This window comes from Oncorhynchus keta, chromosome 7 (assembly GCF_023373465.1).
Source record: "Oncorhynchus keta strain PuntledgeMale-10-30-2019 chromosome 7, Oket_V2, whole genome shotgun sequence".
Taxonomy (NCBI): Eukaryota; Metazoa; Chordata; class Actinopteri; order Salmoniformes; family Salmonidae; genus Oncorhynchus; species Oncorhynchus keta.
In genome coordinates this window covers 44,768,317-44,789,459 of record NC_068427.1, presented here as the reverse complement: position 1 = coordinate 44,789,459, position 21,143 = coordinate 44,768,317, and the positions used below count along the sequence as shown (strand labels likewise).

At 39.2% G+C, this 21,143-nt stretch overlaps 2 protein-coding genes across 3 annotated transcripts in view; one reads left to right on the top strand and one right to left on the bottom strand.

Annotated features, from left to right (window-relative positions):
- Positions 1–1,268: 1,268 nt before the first annotated feature.
- On the top strand, positions 1,269–5,905 carry LOC118373471 (L-dopachrome tautomerase-like). The gene is made up of 8 exons (XM_035759600.2): positions 1,269–1,777; positions 2,152–2,451; positions 2,708–2,808; positions 2,900–3,066; positions 4,115–4,300; positions 4,435–4,576; positions 5,033–5,234; positions 5,373–5,905. Exons 1-8 carry the CDS (start codon positions 1,459–1,461, stop codon positions 5,543–5,545), a joined length of 1,590 nt encoding a protein of 529 aa, XP_035615493.1. The 5' UTR covers positions 1,269–1,458; the 3' UTR covers positions 5,546–5,905.
- Positions 5,906–12,945: 7,040 nt separating this feature from the next.
- LOC118373470 (glypican-6-like) overlaps positions 12,946–21,143 on the bottom strand; it is a 220,187-nt gene continuing 211,989 nt past the window's right edge. For both annotated transcript variants that reach the window (XM_052522960.1, XM_052522961.1), the window contains 2 exons: positions 17,919–18,094; positions 12,946–15,947 (listed from right to left, as the gene is read on the bottom strand). In XM_052522960.1, the coding sequence (XP_052378920.1) occupies positions 15,730–15,947; positions 17,919–18,094 (394 nt within the window). In that variant the 3' untranslated portion in view covers positions 12,946–15,729. The remainder of the gene's footprint in view (positions 15,948–17,918; positions 18,095–21,143) is intronic.

Here is a 21,143-nt window from a genome sequence, read left to right as displayed (position 1 = left end):
TAAATGGCAACCTAAATAGGATCCCCAATCAGAGACAACGATAAACAGCTGCCTCTGATTGGGAACCAATTCAGGCCACTATAGACCTACATATACCTAGACACTAAAACCCCATAGAATTACAAAAACCCTAGAAACAAAAACGCACATATCACCCTCGTCACACCCTGACCTAACCAAAATAACCAAAATAATAAAGAAAACAAATAACTAAGGTCAGGGTGTGACAAGTATATTATAGTATATTTCTTTATGACAATAATTAAAGGTGTTACAATACTAGCATATTGTTTCTACGAGCTTACATTGAATTATGTGATTTTTCGATTTAGGATATTTATTTTCTCAATTCAGTTTTAGATTTAAAAAATAAGAAGTTTTATCTCATTCCCTTATGGCAGTATATGTGTGTAGCTATTGTGTGATTGGAAATGTAACTTTTCACTCACCATTCAACAGTCACATGCCAGATCATAGGTAACAGGGGGTAGGGAAAGTTTAGCTAATGACACAGGCACAAAGCATATCAGCTATTTCTGCACTGACGTACAAAACATCATGTCTTCATTGATGTGTTTGGTGCTCCTCCCACAGAACAAAGAATGCTTGTTTCTCAGAGGAATTCAACAATCAGTTGATGACTTTTTCTCAGTGGAGTATGAGAAAAATTATTATTAATAAAATGGTATAGACACACGATATGATTAGGCTATCACAATTTAAATGATTTAGGATTATATGTATCATATGTCATGTGATAAAGAGGGAAGTGAACAGGAAACCAAATATCCTATCTGTAATTATGCAAATGTATATCAATCAGTCTACTGTGGATTTAATTTCTAGTAAAAACAACCTTATGAGAAATGACTCTCAAATACTTAAAAAAAAGATATTATTCATGGGACTAACGTTGTGAGCTTCACATTAGATGGGTGGCAGGTAGCCTTGGGGTTAAGAGTGTTTAACCAGTCATTGAAAGGTCACTGGTTCAAATCCAGTGCTAACTATGTGAAAAATATGTTGATGTGCCCTTGAGCAAGGCACTTAATACTGGTTGCTCTGGATAAGAGTGTCTGCTAAATGACTAGAATGTAAAAATGGACCTGTAGATAGCTGATGGGCTAACCGACACATTATGTATTTTGGCCTGAGGTATTTCTCTGTTAGGAGTCAAGCTCATCGTTGCCTGGTGTCAGGTGATTACCACGAGACCGTAATCCGTTCTGCCCAGACTTAAAGAGAGCACATGAATTGGAGGCTTTGTTAAAGTTGATGAGACCGACTGGAACACAGTCGACTCTCAGGCTGGCTCTTAGTTAACATTTATGACTGTAGCCAAATGTTGAATACACAACTTTGGAGCGTTACATATTGAATTCCTTGCGCTTTTGGAGAAATTAACTAATTAAGCATTGATGTGAACTGGTATACAAACTGATTTGCTAGTGGACAGACATGGACAGAAGAGGACCAGAGGTGTTGAAGACGATGAGGGCTCTTGTGCTAGGGTTGGTCTGTTTTGTGACATGGCCTGGTTCTACAGAGGCTCAGTTTCCTCGAGTGTGTAGCACGGTAGAAGGGATCGTCTCAAAACAGTGCTGCCCTGCCCTCGGGTCTGATCCTGCTAACGTATGTGGAATTTTATCTGGACGAGGAAACTGCTCCGACATCAGAGTCAGTACCAAACCCTGGGGTGGACCGTATAGGTTGAGAAATGTTGATGATCGAGAAAGGTGGCCGACCAAATTCTTCAATCAGACATGCAGGTGCTCAGGTAAGTAACATATTAATAAGGTGTTACATTTAAGTGTTAATAGCAAATCAGTGTTTCAAATGTAATAAAATATGTTTTGTTTAGACCACATTATAACTCATTGTTAAATTGTGATTATTAGGAAGACGTATGTAAAATATTTCAAGACTGTTGGGTGAACGTAACTTTGAGACCATTTAGTTACCCTAATGTTGGTGGCTGAACTGCAGGTATTTGACAATAACATTTCAACAAATAAATGTAGCATATTAATGTATTAGTTTCTAAAATGTATTCCAATACGATTTATTTACAGAAACCACATTTCTTGGCCATTCCCATAGTCTTGACTTGGTTTGGTTTATATTTTGTTTATATTCCATCCCTGTATCTAGGTAACTTTGGTGGCTTTGACTGTGGTCAGTGTACGTTTGGCTGGACAGGACCAAACTGTGACGTGCATAAATCCCCAGTGGTGAGGAAGAACATCCACTCTCTGACTCCAGCTGAGCTCCAGGAGTTCCTGGATGTGTTGGACCGGGCCAAGAACACCACCCACCCAGACTATGTCATTGCCACACAGCACTGGCTGGCCCTGTTGGGGCCTAATGGAACCCAGCCCCAGTTCTCCAACATCTCCATCTATGACTTCTTTACGTGGCAGCACTACTACTCTGTCAGAGACACACTTTTAGGTAAAACACCAATGTATTATTTTCTGAAGTCATAAGTTTATAGATTCAAAAAATAATATCAATACATTATTAAATGATATTCAACCTTCAAACTAATTCCTTTTATGTTGAAAATGAAAGACAAATGTTATAAATGACTCACTTGCTACGTTACTTACATGTTCTGAGTTATATATGACTCTCTATGTACTAGAAAGTGAGCAGAAGAGAACATTCAAACGTTGCTCATAAACCACCTTATTTGTTTCTTCTGTAGGTCCAGGTCGTCCCTTCAAGGCCATTGACTTCTCCCACAAAGGACCAGCATTCGTCACCTGGCACAGATACCACCTCCTTAGTCTGGAGAGAGACCTGCAGGTAAGAGTGGATTTGAAAGCTGAGGACATGAAGAACAAAATTGCTTCAAACATTGAAGAAAATAAAATTAAAAGGATCCTCTCTGCTGCAGAGACTAACTGGCAATGAGAACTTCGCTGTTCCATTCTGGAACTTCGCCACAGGGCAGACTGAGTGTGACGTCTGTACAGACTCTCTCCTGGGGGGGCACAACCCAGATGACTCCTCCCTCATCAGTAACCAGTCCAGGTTCTCCAATTGGGGGGTGGTGTGTGACAGGTGCGCTGTTGGACAGAAATGTGTTTAAAACATTGTGTGAAACAGATTAAGCCTAGTCCTGGACTAAAATGCATGTTTACTGAATGATTTCCATTGAAAGTGCTTTTTAATCAGTTGTAATTCATATCTCCGAAACCAGCCCAGTATGCACACTACCACTTAGAAATGTCTTGTGTTTTTGAAAGGAAAGCACATTTTTTTTGTTCATTTAAAATAACATCAAATTGATCAGAAATAGAGGGTAGACATTGTTAATGTTGTAAATTACTATCGTAGCTGGAAACGGTTTGCAATGATGTTAGCACAGCTGAAAACTGTTGTGCTGATTAAAGAAGCAATACAACCTTTAGACTAGTTGAATATCTGGAGAATGTGTGGGATTGTTTACATGCTCAAAATGGCCAGAAACAAATACAAATTTCTCACATAGAATAGCCTTCATTTCTCAGAATAAGAATAGACTGAAGAGTTTCAGAAGAAAGTCCTTTGTTTCTGGCCATTTTGAGCCTGTAATCGAACCCACAAATGCTGATGCTCCAGATACTCAACTAGACTAAAGAAGGCCAGTTGTATTGCTTCTTTAATCAGAACAACATTTTTTTCAGTTGTGCTAACATCATTGTAAAAGGGTTTTCGAATAATCAATTAGACTTTTAAAATGATAAACTTGGATTAGCTACCACAATGTGCCATTGGAACACAGGAGTGATGGTTGCTGACGACGGGTCTCTGTACCTCTATGTAAATATTCCATAAAAAATGTGCCGTTTCCAGCTACAACAGTCATTTACAACATTAACAATGTCTGCACTGTATTTCTGATCAATTTGATGTTATTTTAATGGACAATTTATTTATTTTTTCTTTCAAAAACAAGGACATTTCTAAGTGACCCCAAACTTTTGAACGGTAGTGTATATAATATACCTGTGCTGGTTATGCTTGGTGCACGTATGCAGTTTGTTATACTACTGGGTACATGTTCATCATGTGTTTTATACCAGACTCATTGTCCTTAAATGTTGCTTGAATCTTTTCCCCTCCCCAGCTTGGATGAATATAACCGCCTGGTCACTCTGTGTAATGGGACCAGTGAGGGACGTATAAGGAGAGGTCAGATGGGAGGAGCGAGAACCAACATGAGTCTGCCGACCATGAATGATGTCAGGAGCTGTCTAAACCTCAGAGACTTTGACAACGCTCCCTACTATATAAACTCTACCTTCAGCTTCAGGCAACCTAAACTGTTCACATTGACCTGGGACCTTACACATTCACCTACAGGGTGATATTCTATGAGGTCAAGTCAAATGAACTCTCTAAATAGCATTGTTTCTGACTTCCAAATATACTTTGTCTCCTATACAGGAATGCTCTCGAAGGCTATGACAAGCCAGATGGCGAGGCAGAGCTTGACTCCACAGTTAACAACCTGCACAACCTGGTCCACTCCTTCCTCAGTGGAACCAGCGCTCGGTCTCACTCTGCAGCCAATGACCCCATCTTTCTGGTAATTATCTATTTCAAATAAAATCAAATCAAATTGTATTTGTCACATGCGCCGAATACAACAGGTGTAGACTTTACAGTGAAATGCTTACTTACAAGCCCTTAACCAACAATGCAGTTAAGAAAAATACCTCAAGAAAAATAAGAAATAAAGGTAACAAATAATTAAAGAGCAGCAGTAAAATAACAATATTGAGGCTATATACAGGGGGTACTGGTACAGAGTCAATGTGCACAGACACCGGTTAGTCAATGTAATTGAGGTAATATATACATGTAGGTAGAGATATGGTGTGGTTGCCCATGAGTCCATGTATTTGACTGTCATGTGAGATAATGTAAAGAATTGGTATTTGGTCAGATCTGTGCAGACAATGTTTTACATTTACATAACTATCTCTCTCTCTCTCTCTCTATATATATATATATATATATATATATATATATATATATATAGGTGCTCCATGCTTTCACTGATGCCATTTTTGATGAGTGGATGAGAAAGTCTGTTCCACCAAACTCCAGCTTCCCAGATGAGATGGCTCCCATTGGTCACAACAGACATTATAACATGGTGCCATTCTTCCCTCCTGTGACCAACGAGGAGATTTACGTGGCTTCTGATCAACTGGGATATTCTTATGCCATTGAACTCGATGGTTGGTGATTTCACAGATAACTTTTGCAATTAAATAATCGGCATCGACTTATGCTTGTTTTATTAGCAGGTCAATGAAATAAGAACACTTTGATAAAGATCTTGTTGCATTAAATCTCTTCTTCTCTCCCTTCCTCAGCAACAGACGGTGGAATCGTGTTTGTGTTGGGCTCTAGTCTGGGTGGTGTTTTCCTGGGTGCCCTGGTTCTTCTACTCGTCCTGGTGCTCTACTTGCAACAGTGTAGGAAACACAGCTTTGAACCCCTTATCGAAGCAGAGTTCACCAACAGGAAGTACACAGAGGAAGCCTAGAGACTGTAGGTACATTTTGGCAGTGTTCTGCACAACTACACAACTACAACTGCAGCCAAATAGAAAACGTAGCCAACCAGGCATCCACGAGTCAGGGGGTCTGGGGGTGCTTGCTCTCCTGGGCTAATTTTTTCTCCAGAAGGAGCTCTCTTTTGGTACATTCTAATGACTTGACTCCATCTGAAATACACAGTGAAATGATTGATTACTTTATCGAGTTTACCTCCAAGTTGGAAAAAATATTTGTGGTATAGACTTTACAATTTGTATTGCTGAAAATGTATGAATTCACTGTATTGTTAGTTGTTTTGGATATTGTCTATGTCTATGTCAGAGAACATTAAACCTTTTTTAACATTATCTTGAGATTAAAGTCGTATTTCCAGTTTTGCTGCAAGATATGAATTGCCACAATGTTTGTTCTTCAAATTATATATTTTATTAAAACAGACAAATTAAGTAAATAGCCCACATTATCAAGAAAATTTAATTAAAGGTTTTGCTTTTCCAGTTCTCTTTTCCCATTTTGTTTCAGGTTTTCGCTCTCAAAATCACATTTATTTTAACCCTTAAAGTCTAAGCCATAAATGCTACATGTAACAACTTAAAAGATTTTACTGAGTTACAGTTCATATAAAGGAAATCAGTGAATTTATATACATTCATTAGGGCATAATCTATGCATTACACATGACTGGGAATACAGATACCTTAAAAAAGGTAGGTGTGTGGATCAGAAAACCAGTCAGTATCTGGTGTGACCACCAGGCACCAACTGAGTGCCTCATGCAGCACGGCACATCTCCTTCACATAGATATGATCAGGCTGTTGATTGTGGCCTGTGGAATGTTGGCCCACTCCTCTTCAATGGCTGTGCGAAGTTGCTGGATATTGGTTGGAACTGGAACACACTGTCGTACATGTTGATCCAGAGCATCCCAAACATGCTCAATGGGTGACAAGTCTGGTGAGTATGCAGGTCATGGAAGAATTGTGACATTTTCAGCTTCCAGGAATTGTGTACAGATCCTTATGACATGGCAGTGCATTATCATGCTGTAACATGAGGTGGTTGCTGCGGATGAATGGCATGACAATGTGACTCAGGATCTCATCATGGTATCTCTATGCATTCAAATGGCCATCTATAAAATTCAATTTGTTTCGTTGTCCGTAGGTTATGCCTGCCCATACCAGAACCCCACCATGGGGCACTCTGTCAACAACATTGACATCAGCAAAACGCTCACTAACACGATGTCATACACGTGATCTGTGGATGTGAGGCCGGTTGGAAGTACTACTAAGTTCTCTAAAAGGACGTTGGAGGCAGCTAATGGTAGAGAAATTAACATTAAATTCCCTGGCAACATCTCTGGTAGACATTCCTGCAGTCAGCATGCCAATTGCACGCTTCCTCGTGATGTGGTCATCCTGTCTGGGTTGGCGCCCCCCCCTTGGGTTGTGCCATGGCGGAGATCTTTGTGGGCTATACTCAGCCTTGTCTCAGGATGGTAAGTTGGTGGTTGAAGATATCCCTCTAGTGGTGTGGGGGCTGTGCTTTGGCAAAGTGGGTGGGGTTATATCCTTCCTGTTTGGCCCTGTCTGGGGGGTGTCCTCGGATGGGGCCACAGTGTCTCCTGACCCCTCCTGTCTCAGCCTCCAATATTTATGCTGCAGTAATTTATGTGTCGGGGGGCTAGGGTCAGTTTGTTATATCTGGAGTACTTCTCCTGTCCTATTCGGTGTCCTGTGTGAATCTAAGTGTGCATTCTCTAATTCTCTCCTTCTCTCTTTCTTTCTCTCTCTCGGAGGACCTGAGCCCTAGGACCATGCCCTAGGATTACCTGACATGATGACTCCTTGCTGTCCCCAGTCCACCTGACCGTGCTGCTGCTCCAGTTTCAACTGTTCTGCCTTATTATTATACGACCATGCTGGTCATTTATGAACATTTGAACATCTTGGCCATGTTCTGTTATAATCTCCACCCTGCACAGCCAGAAGAGGACTGGCCACCCCACATAGCCTGGTTCCTCTCTAGGTTTCTTCCTAGGTTTTGGCCTTTCTAGGGAGTTTTTCCTAGCCACCGTGCTTCTACACCTGCATTGCTTGCTGTTTGGGGTTTTAGACTGGGTTTCTGTACAGCACTTTGAGATATCAGCTGATGTACGAAGGGCTATATAAATACATTTGATTTGATTAATCAAAACTTGAGACATCTGTGGCATTGTGTTGTTTGACAAAACTAGCCACTTGAAACAATTCCACCTCATATCTTTATACTGTACTCGATACCATCTATTGCATTTGCCATCTTTATGTAATACATGTATGACTAGCCACTTTAATGTTTACATACCCTACATTACTCATCTCATATGTATATACTGTACTCTATACCATCTACTGCATCTTGCCTATGCCGTTCTGTACCATCACTCAATCATATATTTTTATGTACATATTCTTCATCCCTTTGTTGTTGTTGTGGAATTGTTAGATTACTTGTTGGTTATTACTGCATTGTCGGAACTAGAGGCACAAGCATTTCGCTACACTCGCATTAACATCTGCTAACCATGTGTATGCGACAAATGAAATTTGATTTGAAATCTTTGAATTTTATAGTGGCCTTTTACTGTCCCCAGCACAAGGTGCACCTGTGTAATGATCACCTGTGTAATGATCAACAAATTTGTGGACAAAAATTTAGAGAAATATGCTTTTTGTGTGCATGGAAAATGTCTGGGACCTTTTATTTCAGCTCATAAAACCTGGCGAAAACACATTACATGTTGTGTTTATATTTTTGATCAGTCTATATGGAATTGTTTTAAAATGGTCATACCATGGACTATTTGGCTATTTGAATTGTATGACCCCCGTAAATATTATTATAATTAGTAATAAGGAATAAGGTTATGAAATGTCTCTCCTATATCTAGAAAATATAAGAATTCTCAGGAATATATACATTTTGGAACACATATTTAACCCCCTTTTTTGATAGCACAAAACTACTTTCATACTTTCATTCTTTAAACCGGTACCAGGTTACCTTCAAGCAAGTGATGCTTCTGGGGGTCGTTGAGCAGGGTTCCCCGACTGGCAACAGCGGGCCGAATATGGCCTGTGGGTGGTTTTACTTGGCCCCCCAAGTTTTCGGGAACAATTTTTTAAATTTCATTGTACACAAAAGACTCTAAAAACACCAGGAAATCAGCTACAAGTGATGTTAATTTTTCAAATCTATTCCTAAGTATTCCCACACATAGAGAGACACATGATCATATACAAATGTTAGGAACATTTGAAATTATTATGTTTTAGTCAAATATTATATCTGTTTGGGCTGCTTGCGGCCAATTGGCAGTCAACAAACTATTACGTTCCGGGCCCCGACCATCCGCTCAATAATAATATCAGCCCACTGCTGAATCTAGTTGATGATCCCTATTTGTAGATCAAAACAGAGAACACTCTCGTGTTCATAACAGTAAGGCTCATACTAGTTTGTAGACCAAACGGTTCGGGCGTTACAGCTAGATGTTGGCACATCAGCGGTACCGTGGGGCCAAAATAGTTAATATGCTACTTTGTACATCAAACTGTTCAGACGTTACAGACGTTTCCGGGAGGAGACATATTTTGGGGATTTCTCCTGGTCTGACAAACAGCGCTGTCGTTCTACCACATTTTATAGCAGATATGGAAGGCTGACATAGGCAGATGCAATGGACTAAGACTCAGCCCATACAAGAAAACAGATACAGGGCCTTCAGAAAGTATTCACACCACATTTTGTTGTGTTACAGCATGAATTTAAAATGGATTAAATTGAGATTGTGTGTCACTGGCCTACACACAATACCCCATAATGTAAAAGTGGGATGTTTAAAAAGAAAAACAAATCTAATTAATAAAAAGAGAAAAAAGAAAAGCTGAAAAGTATTGGGTCAATAATTATTCAACCCCTTTGTTACAGCAAGCCTAAATAAGTTCAGGAGAACAAATGCTATTAACAAGTCACATAATAAGTTGCAAGGATCCGCCCATTTTTTTTCCCACCGAAAATGACATACCCAAATCTAATTGCCTGTAGCTCAAGCCCTGAAGCAAGGATATGCATATTATTGGTACCATTTGAAAGGAAACACTTTGAAGTTTGTGGAAATGTTAAAGATATGTAGGAGAATATAACACAGTAGATCTGGTAAAAGATAATACAAAGAAAAAAAAACTCTTATGTATCTTTTTTTGTACCATCATCTTTGAAATGCAAGAGAAAGGCCATAATGTATTATTCCAGCCAAGGTGAAATTTAGATTTTGGCTACTAGATGGCAGCAGTGTATGCATAAACTTTAGACTGATTCAATAAACCATTACATTTCTGTTCAAAATTTTGTATCAAGACTGCCCAAATGTGCCCAATTGGTTTATTAATAACTTTTCATATTCGAAATTGTGAAAAATAGCATGGTATTATTTCGGTATACAAGCTACTGTAAATTGGATAGTGGAGTTTAAGCTTCAGCCCATATCAGATATGTCTATGTCCTGGAAAATGTTCTTGTTACTTTCAACCCCATGATAATTGCATTAGCCCATGTTAGCTTAACCGTCCCGTGGACGGGACAGATCCCTGATTAACATGATTTTTGAATGACTACTGAATCTCTGTACCCCACCCATAAAATGATATGTAAGCAGTGAATTTCAAACACAGAATCAACCACAAAGATCAGGGAGCTTTTCCAACGCCTCGCAATGAAGGGCACCTATTGGTAGATGGGTAAATAAAATAAAAAGCTGTTGAATATCCCTTTGAGCATGATGAAGTTATAAATTACACTTTGGAAGAGGTATCAATACACCCAGTCACTACAAAGATAAAGGCGCCCTTCGTAACTCAGTTGTTGGAGAGGAAGGAAACTGCTCAGGGATTTCACCATGAGGCCAATGGTGACTTTAAAACAGTTACAGAGTTAAATGGCTGTGATAGGAGAAAACTGAGGATGGATCAACAACATTATTGTTACTCCATGATACTAACCTAAATGACAGAGTGAAAAGGAGGAAGCCTGTACATTCCAAAACATGCATCCTGTTTTCAAGAAGGTACTTAAGTAATACTGCAAAAAAATGTGGTTAAGAAATGTAATTCCTTTCCTGAATAGAAAGCGTTATGTGTGGGTTAAATCCAACACAACACATCACTGAGTAGCATGGTGGTGGCTCCATCATGTTATGGTTATGCTTGTCATTGGCAAGGACTAGGGAGTTTGTTTTTTGGTTGATAAAAAAAAAGCACAGACAAAATCCTAGAGGAAAACCTGGTTCAGTCTGCTTTCCAACAGACATTAGGAGACACATTCACCTTTCAGCAGGACAATAACCTAAAACACAAGGACAAATCTACACTGGCGATGCTTACCAAGATGACATCGACTGTTCCAGAGTGACATAGTTACAGTTTTTACTTAAATCAGCTTGAAAATGTATGGCAAGCCTTGAAAATGGTTGTCTACCAATGATCAACAATCAATTTGGCAGAGCATGAAGAATTTTAAAAAGAATAATGTGCAAATATTGTTCAATCCAGGTGTGCAAAGCTATTAGAGACTTACCAAGAAAGACTCACAGCTGTAATCATTGCCAAAGGTGATTCTAATTGTATTGACTAAGGGGTTTGAATGTTCATGCAATCAAGATAGTGTTTTATTTTGTGTAGATCTATGACAAAAAAAAAGACAATTAAAATAGTTTAATCCCACCAAAATGTGGAGAAAAAAAATCAGTGAGCAGCTCACATATCACTGCACCTGTACATAGCCCATCTGTAAACAGCCCATCCAACTACCTCATCCCCATAATGTATTTATTTATCTTGCTCCTTTGCACCCCAGTATCTCTACTTGCACATCTACCATTCCAGTGTTTAATTGCTACATTGTAATTACTTCACCACCATGGCCTAATTATTGCCTTGCCTCCCTTATCTTACCTCATTTGCACTCACTGTATATAGACTTTTCTTTTATTCTACTGTATTTTTTGACTGGGTGGGTGAATAATGCAAATGTCTAGCAACCCAAAGGTTGTGAATTCAAATCTCATCACAGGCATCTTTAGCATTTTAACTAACTACCACTTTTTTAGCTACTTTGCAACTACTTAGCATGTTAGCTAACCTTTCCCCTAACTCTAAATGGAGTGTGTCATGTATTTACATACAGAATAATACTAAATGCTCTGAGACCATGTTGGTGAGGGATCTAATTATCATATTTTGTTCCTGCAGTGATGATTCACCATCTTCATCTAATGTTTCATAGTTCATCTGCAGATAAGCTTCGGTAGGCTATACTAGCTATGTTTCCATTAACTTGTCCAGTGATATTTTTGTCAACATTTATAAAGTTTCCATAGAAAATATATGCGACAGTTGCCTGCTAGGATACACATCCTAGCAGGCAACTGTCGCATATATTTTCTATGGAAACTTTATTGCATTTAACTATCGTTTAGAAAATAACTGCTGGACGTAATTATGTAAAGTAACCAGGAACAATGTGAAACCTGGATATAACACTGTAAAGTAACCAGGAACAATGTGAAACCTGGAGATAACACTGTAAAGTAACCAGGAACAATGTGAAACCTGGAGATAGCACTGTAAAGTAACCAGGAACTATGTGAAACCTGGAGATAACACTGTAAAGTAACCAGGAACAATGTGAAACCTGGAGATAACACTGTAAAGTAACCAGGAACAATGTGAAACCTGGAGATAACACTGTAAAGTAACCAGGAACAATGTGAAACCTGGAGATAACACTGTAAAGTAACCAGGAACAATGTGAAACCTGGAGATAACACTGTAAAGTAACCAGGAACAATGTGAAGCCTGGAGATAGCACTGTAAAGTAACCAGGAACAATGTAAAACCTAACGATAGCACTGTAAAGTAGAACTCCTATGTATATGTGATTCATATATTTTCATGCTTTAGCTGTTATTCATGATAGAAACTTGAACATACTCGCACCCTGTCATACAAGACATTATTGATGGGAATTTAAAGTACAATGTTTACAGTGTTTTGGTTATCCTTGTACCTATGCTACCCTGATGATTTTGGGGTGGCAGGTAGCCTAGTGGTTAGAGCGTTGACTTGCCTAGTTAAATAAAGGTAATAAAATTAAAAATGATGTAATAGGATATTGTCACCTAAATCTCATTATAACCCGTAAGATTGACATTATCCTGTGTTTTCCCTAACTGAAGCATCCGTTATAATATACTTTAACATTTTTTTGTATTATGCATTTCAATCATTTTTTTTCTTGAAATTACAAATGTAAGTCATGAAATTGCAAAGCTGTTACTTTTTGTCTTAATAAATATTTATTTGCAAGAAAGAGTAACAAAACACAGATGCAACCATTTTAATTGCATTAAAAAACTGTAAGGCATTTTTGTTTGTACGGTCTTTATGTTAACTAGATCATCAACCTTATTGGCTTGAATCAGTTTTCCAATTCTAAGCAACAGATATCATCATGATCTTCTTTTTGTTACAATAGAATGCATTTGACTGTATGAAATGTTGATGAATAATGTTTCGGAAACATTTGTTTGACATTAATTTGCTGATCCATAAACATCAATTTTCAAGACAAAATATTGCAAATATATTACCATTAAAAGTGCAATGATACACAAAATAAAAAACAGCATCCTGCAAGATAATTATTCATATTAAAGAATCGTATTTTAAGGACACACTGACAAAGGGACAAAATGTTTTGTTCTCCATAATTTTGCACATCATAATTTTGCCTTACATTCATACAAGATGAACACTAATACTGGTTTATCAAGAGGCAACGAAGCAAGCTCACACAATTTATATGCTGCACTGAGTCCATTAAGAGACCATGATAAAAGCTGAAGGATTTTAATATAATCCTAACTCCCTTGTTATGTAAGCTTAGCTGGCCTTTTGTGGTTTACTGAGTTGACCGGCTGGCCCTCTGAGAACACGAACACAGACTGGTTTTGTTGGCTAGCGTTTGAAGGGGGGCAATACAGAACTCTCCTTTCAGTAATCCTCTTCCTAGTCTCTGTAGGCATGCTCTACTGCCTATCCTCACTGGAGCATTCAACCCTGTCCAGACACTCTCTACCTTCTATAACTCTAATTCCACAGGTGTCTGTGGTCGGCATTGAGCCTGTCACCGCAGATAGAACCCCTCAGGTGCCAGAGATAAATGCAGGTGTCTTTTTTGTCTTCTGCATTTTTAGCCTTCAATGTGCTTTTAACCTACTACAATTTGGCACGTCATCTTGTTGATCCTCAGTCATTATTTATTGTTTTTAGTAACGAATGCAGACAGTCTGGTTTGAATCAATGTTATGTGTACTGTACACGAGAAAGGGCTTGCTAGAATGTTTAGAACAAGGTGTCTTCCTGTATCTAAATTTGCCTTTAAAACGACAGATGGGAAGTTCAAGACATCACATTGTTGGTAATGAAAACCCTTTTTGAAGTTAAGCATGTGCAGTTAAAGTTGAATTAACAATAAAAACATAATTAAAAGCATATCAATCCTGAGTTATCAGGTAAAGGTTCATATCAGAGGATATAAAAAAAATAGTGACACTTAAAAGGGACTAAATGAGTGTATGCCTTCAATAACCTCCCACCAATACATTTCAGGTGGATAGTTTGCACGTTTGACCATTCTCTTACTCTTTTAATGATTAGAAAATACATAGTGGATATCCCCATAGAACATAAAGCAATATTTCTGATGAGGTTCTTTGTGATATGATAACATAACAAAGAATAGAACGCAGTAAATGGTATAAACTCATATCAGATATGAGCAATACACAGTGTTGGGGAGTAGTGAACTACAATTTAACTACATTTTGCAGTAGCTTGGTGGTAGTTGAACTATATTCTAATCTTGGTAGTGTTTTCAGTAGTTAATGACTTGTTACCATGTAGTGGTGTAGCTAACAACTGGAATTACACATGACTCTTTTTGCAAGATACGGGTAGGAAATCATTTCCTTTCTTTTTCGGCATCAGACCTGACTAATTCTCACTTGGAACATTGTGCTTGTGTTTAATAGACACAATTACAAATTCCGTTAACATTTTATCCCAAAGATGCAATTTGTAGTCTATGACATTTCGGATTTGCATATGATCATTCATTTTTGAAGTAGTTTGGATGTAGTGAAATACTTTTTTTTATATAATATATTATATAATATATATATATTTTGTATTATTAGCGTTAACATTATTAGGGTAGCTTTTGTGTAGCTTAACTTCTTCCAGTTTGAAGTAATTGGTAGCTTGGTAAACTATATTTTCAGATTAGCTTCCTCAACACTGGTAATAGAATATCTTACCTTACCTGAATAACATTAACAACAAACATGTTTCATTGGTATTATGTACTGTCAATGTAGATGTAATCAATAATATTTAAAGCAGAGGAAACAAGGTAGAAACCAACAATTATTGTGACAGCCGTACTGTTTCTATTTTTTTATTTTTTTATGTGATTTTGGGGTCGTCTGAGGTTTGTTATTTGAATGAGGAAATGCACTTCTAAACTGTCCACAAGTAAAAGACCTGTCGACTGAGATCACCTCATAGTATAATGTGGTATAACAGTAAACCATAGTAAACATGCTTTAGCTGTGACTCCTGGTCACCTTTAGGTGTAACCTCTCCACATACTCACAGTGAAAAAAACATAATAACCTTCTAGCATTGAGAAAAATAAAAAATAAAATAGGACCAAAAGTGCAAGGGCTTTTTCTCATGGAGACCTAATAACATCTGCCTTGTGCCAGACAAAAGTAATTCTTGAACAATGTTTAACAGGAGATCATCTGTTTATATCTTGGAGTGACTGCAGTCATGTGAAGCCCTGCCTAAGGATGGAATCAACAACCAGACACTCTTTGGGAGGAGGAAAGGGGAACCAGGATGCATGACTGCTGTCTCCAGAGCAGAGTAGACCCCTCTATCTATCCGAAAGGCCAAGGCTGCCTGAATACTGTCTGCTTGACTGTAGCTCCAGTCTGTTTGGGTAGAAAAACACAGCGTAGAGAGAGATCCTACTGTCCACGTTAGGTGAGTTCCCCCAGCATTATCTCCATAGTCTGTGCAGTGCCAGGGCTGAAAGGGCCAGGCTGGCCAGCAGGGCTGCTGAGGGGGCAGGGTGTGTGGCTGCTGCTGAATCCTCCATCGGGCCACTCCCGCTCCGGTCCGCTCCCACCACCGGGGCCTCGGTGCTGGCAAAGTCAAACTCAGTGACGCAGGCCTCCGTGCAGCCGCTGCCACTGCCCGAGCCACTGCCCTCGTCGCCTGGACAACAGCACAGGAACACACAGAGCACAATGAGCAGTCCAAAGATATACAGGGAGAGGAACTGACAGAGAACAACTAACAGAAAGAGCAACTGACAGAGACTATTAATATAAAATACACTTTCAACGTTAAAATGAAAACAGAAAAAATTATTGCAGAGTTTGAATATGAAGACGTTTAATAATATAATATATATGTATACAATACCAGTCAAAAGTTTTAGAACACCTACTCATTCGAGGGTTTTTCTTTATGTTTAATATTTTCTACATTGAAGACATCAAAACTATGACATAAAACATATGGAATCATGTAGTAACCAAAAAAGTGTTCAAAAAAATCTAAATATATATAATATTTGAGATTCTTCAAAGTAGCCACCCTTTGCCTTGACAGCTTTGCACACTCTTGGCAAAGCTGTCATCACACTCTTGAACAATCTAATATATAAAATGTATTTTGATTTGTTATACACTTTTTTAGTTACTACATGATACCATATGTGTTATTTCATAGTTTTGATGTAGAAATGTGCAAAATATAGAAGAACCCTTGAATGAGTCGGTGAGTCCTGTATGTATGGTACTGTATATACACAGTGCATTCAGAAAGTATTCAGACCCCTTGACTTTTTTCACATTTTGTTAGGTTACAGCTTTATTCTAAAATGGATTAAATTAATGTTTTTCCTCATCAACTTACACACGCCATAAATGAAAACAGATGTTTTTTTAATGTTTGCAAATGTATATATAAAAAAATAAAAAAAACAGAAATACCTTATTTACATAAGTATTCAGAACCTTTGCTATGAGACTCGAACTTGAGCTCAGGTGCATTCTGTTTCCATTGATCATCCTTGAGATGTTTCTACAACTTGATTGGAGTCCACTCGTAGTAAATTCAATTGATTGGACATGATTTGGAAATGCACACACCTGTCTATATAAAGGTTGACAGTGCATGGCATAGTAAAAACCAAGCCATGATGTCGAAGGAATTGTCCATAGAGCTCCAAGAAAGGATTGTGTCGAAGAACAGATCTGGGGAAAGGTACCAAAATGATGATTCTTCAGCATTGAAGGTCTAGAACACAGTGGCCTCAATCATTCTTAAATTAAATACGTTTGGAACCACCAAGACTCCCTGCCAAACTGAGCAATCGGGAGAGAAGGGCATTGGTCAAGAACCCGATGGTCACTCTGAAAGAGGCCCAGAGTTCCTCTGTGGAGATGGGAGAACCTACCAGAAGGACAATCATCTCCGCAGCACTCCACTAATAAGGCCTTTATGGAAGAGTGGCGAGACGGAAGTCACTCCTCAGTAAAAGGCAAATGACAACCCGCTTGGAGCAAAGTACAGAGAGATCCTTGATGAAAACCTGCTCCAGAGCGCTCAAGACCTCAGACTAGGGCAAAGGTTCACCTTCCAACAGGGCAACGATCCTAAGCACACAGCCAAAACAACGCAGGAGTGGCTTCGGGACAAGTGTCTGAATGTCCTTCAGTGGGCCAAGCCAGAGCCCGGACTTGAACCCGATACAACATCTCTGGAGAGACCTGAAAATAGCTGTGCAGCGAAGCTCCCCATCCAACCTGGCAGATCTTGAAAGGATCTGCAGAGTAAAATGGGAGAATCTCACCAAATCAGGTGTTGCAAGTTTGTAACGTCATATCCAAGAACCCTCAAGGCTGTAATCTCTGCCAAAGGTGCTTCAACAAAGTACTGCGTAAAGGGTCTGAATACCTATGTAAATGTGATATTTCCGTTTTTAATTTTTACTGAATTCGATTTTTTCATAAAAACCTGTTTTTGCTTTGTCATTATGGGGTTTTGTGTGTAGATTGATGATGGGAAAAAAAACTATTTCATCCATTTTAGAATAAGGCTGAAACGTAACAAAATGTGGAAAAAGTCAAGAGGTCTGAATACTTTCCGAATGCACTGTATATGTGGAGTGTTACTTACTTGAGTCTTGAAAGTAGATATCATTGCCATTGTAGGCATTTTTTAACTTGTTTGTCATCACTCTCAGAGCCATGATCTGCTGGCGAATGAACGTGTCCGGCCTGGTGATGTCCACGCCCACCTCAGGGTTATTCACCTGATTGGTCAATCCGTCTTTCAGAACCTCTGGGAAATACCTGCCAGGCCAGACAATAACCATTCCTTTTAATTTTCATACATATTAAAAAGAGTTCCCTTAGTTACCAATGCAACTGTTTTTTAAAGAAATCATGTCTTCTGCACACCGAGGCAAACACCAATTTGTTAGACAATTAGTAGAACATTTCATGTGGAACATTGGTGCAACACAGAGACTTCGGGTGAATGAGAGTAATGGCAGAGCAGTTAATGACACTCGACAGCCTCATTATAGTCTGGTCTGGCCTCCCCTGCATGCTGTGTCTGTCAAACAGAATTCTCCGGAACTGAGGCTGTGGGCTCTGCACCCTCCAGTTGGATAAGACAGGACAGAGACAAAGGCTTGGCCTGCCATATAACTCTCTACACTGTTGTTTTTGTCCTCTGCTCTCCTTCTGACACGCTGGAATAGCACAGGTCTGTCAGGGGTGACCAGGGTGAGTAGAGTGAGCTCTTGAAAGGCACTTCTCTAGGGATGTTTTGACATACTTTGAAGATATTTCTCCAGGGAAATTGTTACAGGGGTCACTTGCTATTCATTATTTCACAACTCAGTCACCGGTGCCACCCATCCAAGGCTGTGCAATGTTTCCCCACATCCACCAGTCTGTGCTGCTCTGAAACAGTCAGACAGCTTCGGGTAACAACACACCAAGAGGTATACTTTTTAAAATGATTTTTGAACTAAATCATATTTCAACTAAAACCTGATTAAAAACCTAAACTCTCAAACAAGACTTGGGCTGAAAATCTGTTTTCCTACCAATTACTAATGCAAAAAAAACCAACAACGACATAATAATACGCTTTCTAAACATCTGACAATTTATTTGGACCTATCACAGGTTATACCGGTCAGGCAACAAAACCTACGATAGTTGACATGGTAACAGTGCCTTCAGCATCTTCAGTGATGTTTGTATCTCAACCTTTGGGTGTTCAAACCCGTAGAAAAACCAGTAAGGGGGAAGTATTTTTCCGCATCTAGACAACCTGGCATATCAAGAAAGACGAGGAAGAGATCACAATTCAAGAACGCTGGGATAAATGCAACCTCTATGTAATTATCATACACAATTAAATATTACATTCATAATGACTCCTTTAGTAATGAGTTAGTCACATATAATTGATCTGTAGATGGTTCTTCATACGTCTGTGATGTTAGATTTTCAAAAAAACAAAAACATTTTAAGTGAAACAAATGGAAAGAAAGAAAGTTGGATTGAATAAACCCATTTGAACTTGGTACTAGAAGGTTATATCTGCAATCCAATTACAAGCCTGAACAAATACCGATGGACCAATCCGAACACGTCTTTGCCATGTCCGTCTAAGTATGGCCTAGGCTAGACTTGCCAGCAATAATGGCACGGAAGCAAAATAACAAAGCGGTCAGAAATCTTAAAGTAAATTTTGTCACATCGTTGTTCAGTGATGATAGTAATTTGTCTGATGATCATAATACATGGCTTAATATATTTGATGATGTGTTTGGGCTCTATCTTAGTAAAACAGTGTTATTCTATCAGTTATGCACTCAAATAGTCTTAAAAACTGAACAATTGTCAGAAAGAACCTTATGGCTGAACACAGATTGACATTTCAGAGCCATAAGATTGTATCTGTGATTGCACCCTCCTAAAAAAACAGGATTTACAAGCATCTCAGGAGTTTGATACTCTGCACTTTAGGTACCTTTAAGGTGAGAACCTTAAAATGGGTTATGAAATAAGAATTCACTACAAAACAGTTTTGAGATCTGGGATGTAAAAACATTGATTCTCAATATCTCAGAACTATGCTTTGCGCAGATAGAACTTAAAGTCCCAAGGTCACTAAGTAATATGCACATAAAAGTACAGGATGTATTATGACCTTGGAATAACAGTAGTTTATTAGTCTCCCCTTTTGGGACAAAGCAGAATTTAACTTCAGTTTACGTACATTTTGGCTTCTAACGCAATTAAATCCAGCAACGAGGCATTATGTTGGTTATAAAAAGACATCAAAGCAAATTAAAACCAACATTAAAAATGGAATCAGCTACCCGTCGATGCCACTCTGTTTTTTATTTATTTAAATGTTTTATTTTGAATGAAAATATGGGGGTTGAGCCCTGAGCTGGCTTGGGATGGCCTTCTGGGCAAGGTGTGTCTTTGGTTTTGCCCTGAGCTGGCTTGGGCTGGCCTTCTGGGCAAGGTGTGTCTTTGGTTGAGTCCTGAGCCTCCTTGGGCTGGCCTTCTGGGCAAGGTGTGTCTTTGGTTGAGCCCTGAGCTGGCTTGGGCTGGCCTTCTGGGCAAGGTGTGTCTTTGGTTGAGCCCTGAGCCTCCTTGGGCTGGCCTTCTGGGCAAGGTGCGTCTTTGGTTGAGCCCTGAGCCTCCTTGGGCTGGCCTTCTGGGCAAGGTGTGTCTTTGGTTGAGCCCTGAGCCTCCTTGGGCTGGCCTTCTGGGCAAGGTGCGTCTTTGGTTGAGCCCTGAGCCTCCTTGGGCTGGCCTTCTGGGCAAGGTGTGTCTTTGGTTGAGCCCTGAGCCTCCTTGGGCTGGCCTTCTGGGCAAGGTGTGTCTATGGTTGCGTTAAACCAAGCCTACTCAAACAACCCTGCTGGAGCATGGCTCCGGAGCTTGAGAGGAAGGGAAAGTCACTTGCAAGCTACAGCCGCCAGAAACAAACACCGAGCAGACAAAGCCAACAAGCTTGTTAACTTGTTTGCAGATGAACTGTCCTGGTAGAAGATACAATGTTTTCAGAAAAAGTTGACAGTAACAAGCATCAGTCTTCTCGGATCTGAATCAACAACTCCATAAGAGAAAAGGAAGAGAGAAAAAAGACTGCTCAATCCAGAAACCAGATAATCATTGGAATTCATGTTGAAAGGTGGAGAGCATTGAAAGGTTAGAAGTGTGAATCTGAAACTGCCACCCTTCTTATGGACTGGCAGGTAAGTGTTGGATTGTTTTTAGTCTACTTGCTAAATTACCTGCTAACCTTAGTGTGTGTAAAGTTCAAGCTAGCTAACATGGCTACTTATCTAGCTAGCTAAGGTCC

Excerpts from the sequence above, each read along its gene's own strand:
- LOC118373471 (XM_035759600.2), top strand. The coding sequence starts at position 1,459 with ATGGACAGAAGAGGACCAGAGGTGTTGAAGACGATGAGGGCTCTTGTG. Across the intron at positions 2,452-2,707 it reads TGTCAGAGACACACTTTTAG|GTCCAGGTCGTCCCTTCAAG; the intron begins GTAAAACACCAA and ends TTTCTTCTGTAG. Across the intron at positions 5,235-5,372 it reads TTATGCCATTGAACTCGATG|CAACAGACGGTGGAATCGTG; the intron begins GTTGGTGATTTC and ends TCCCTTCCTCAG.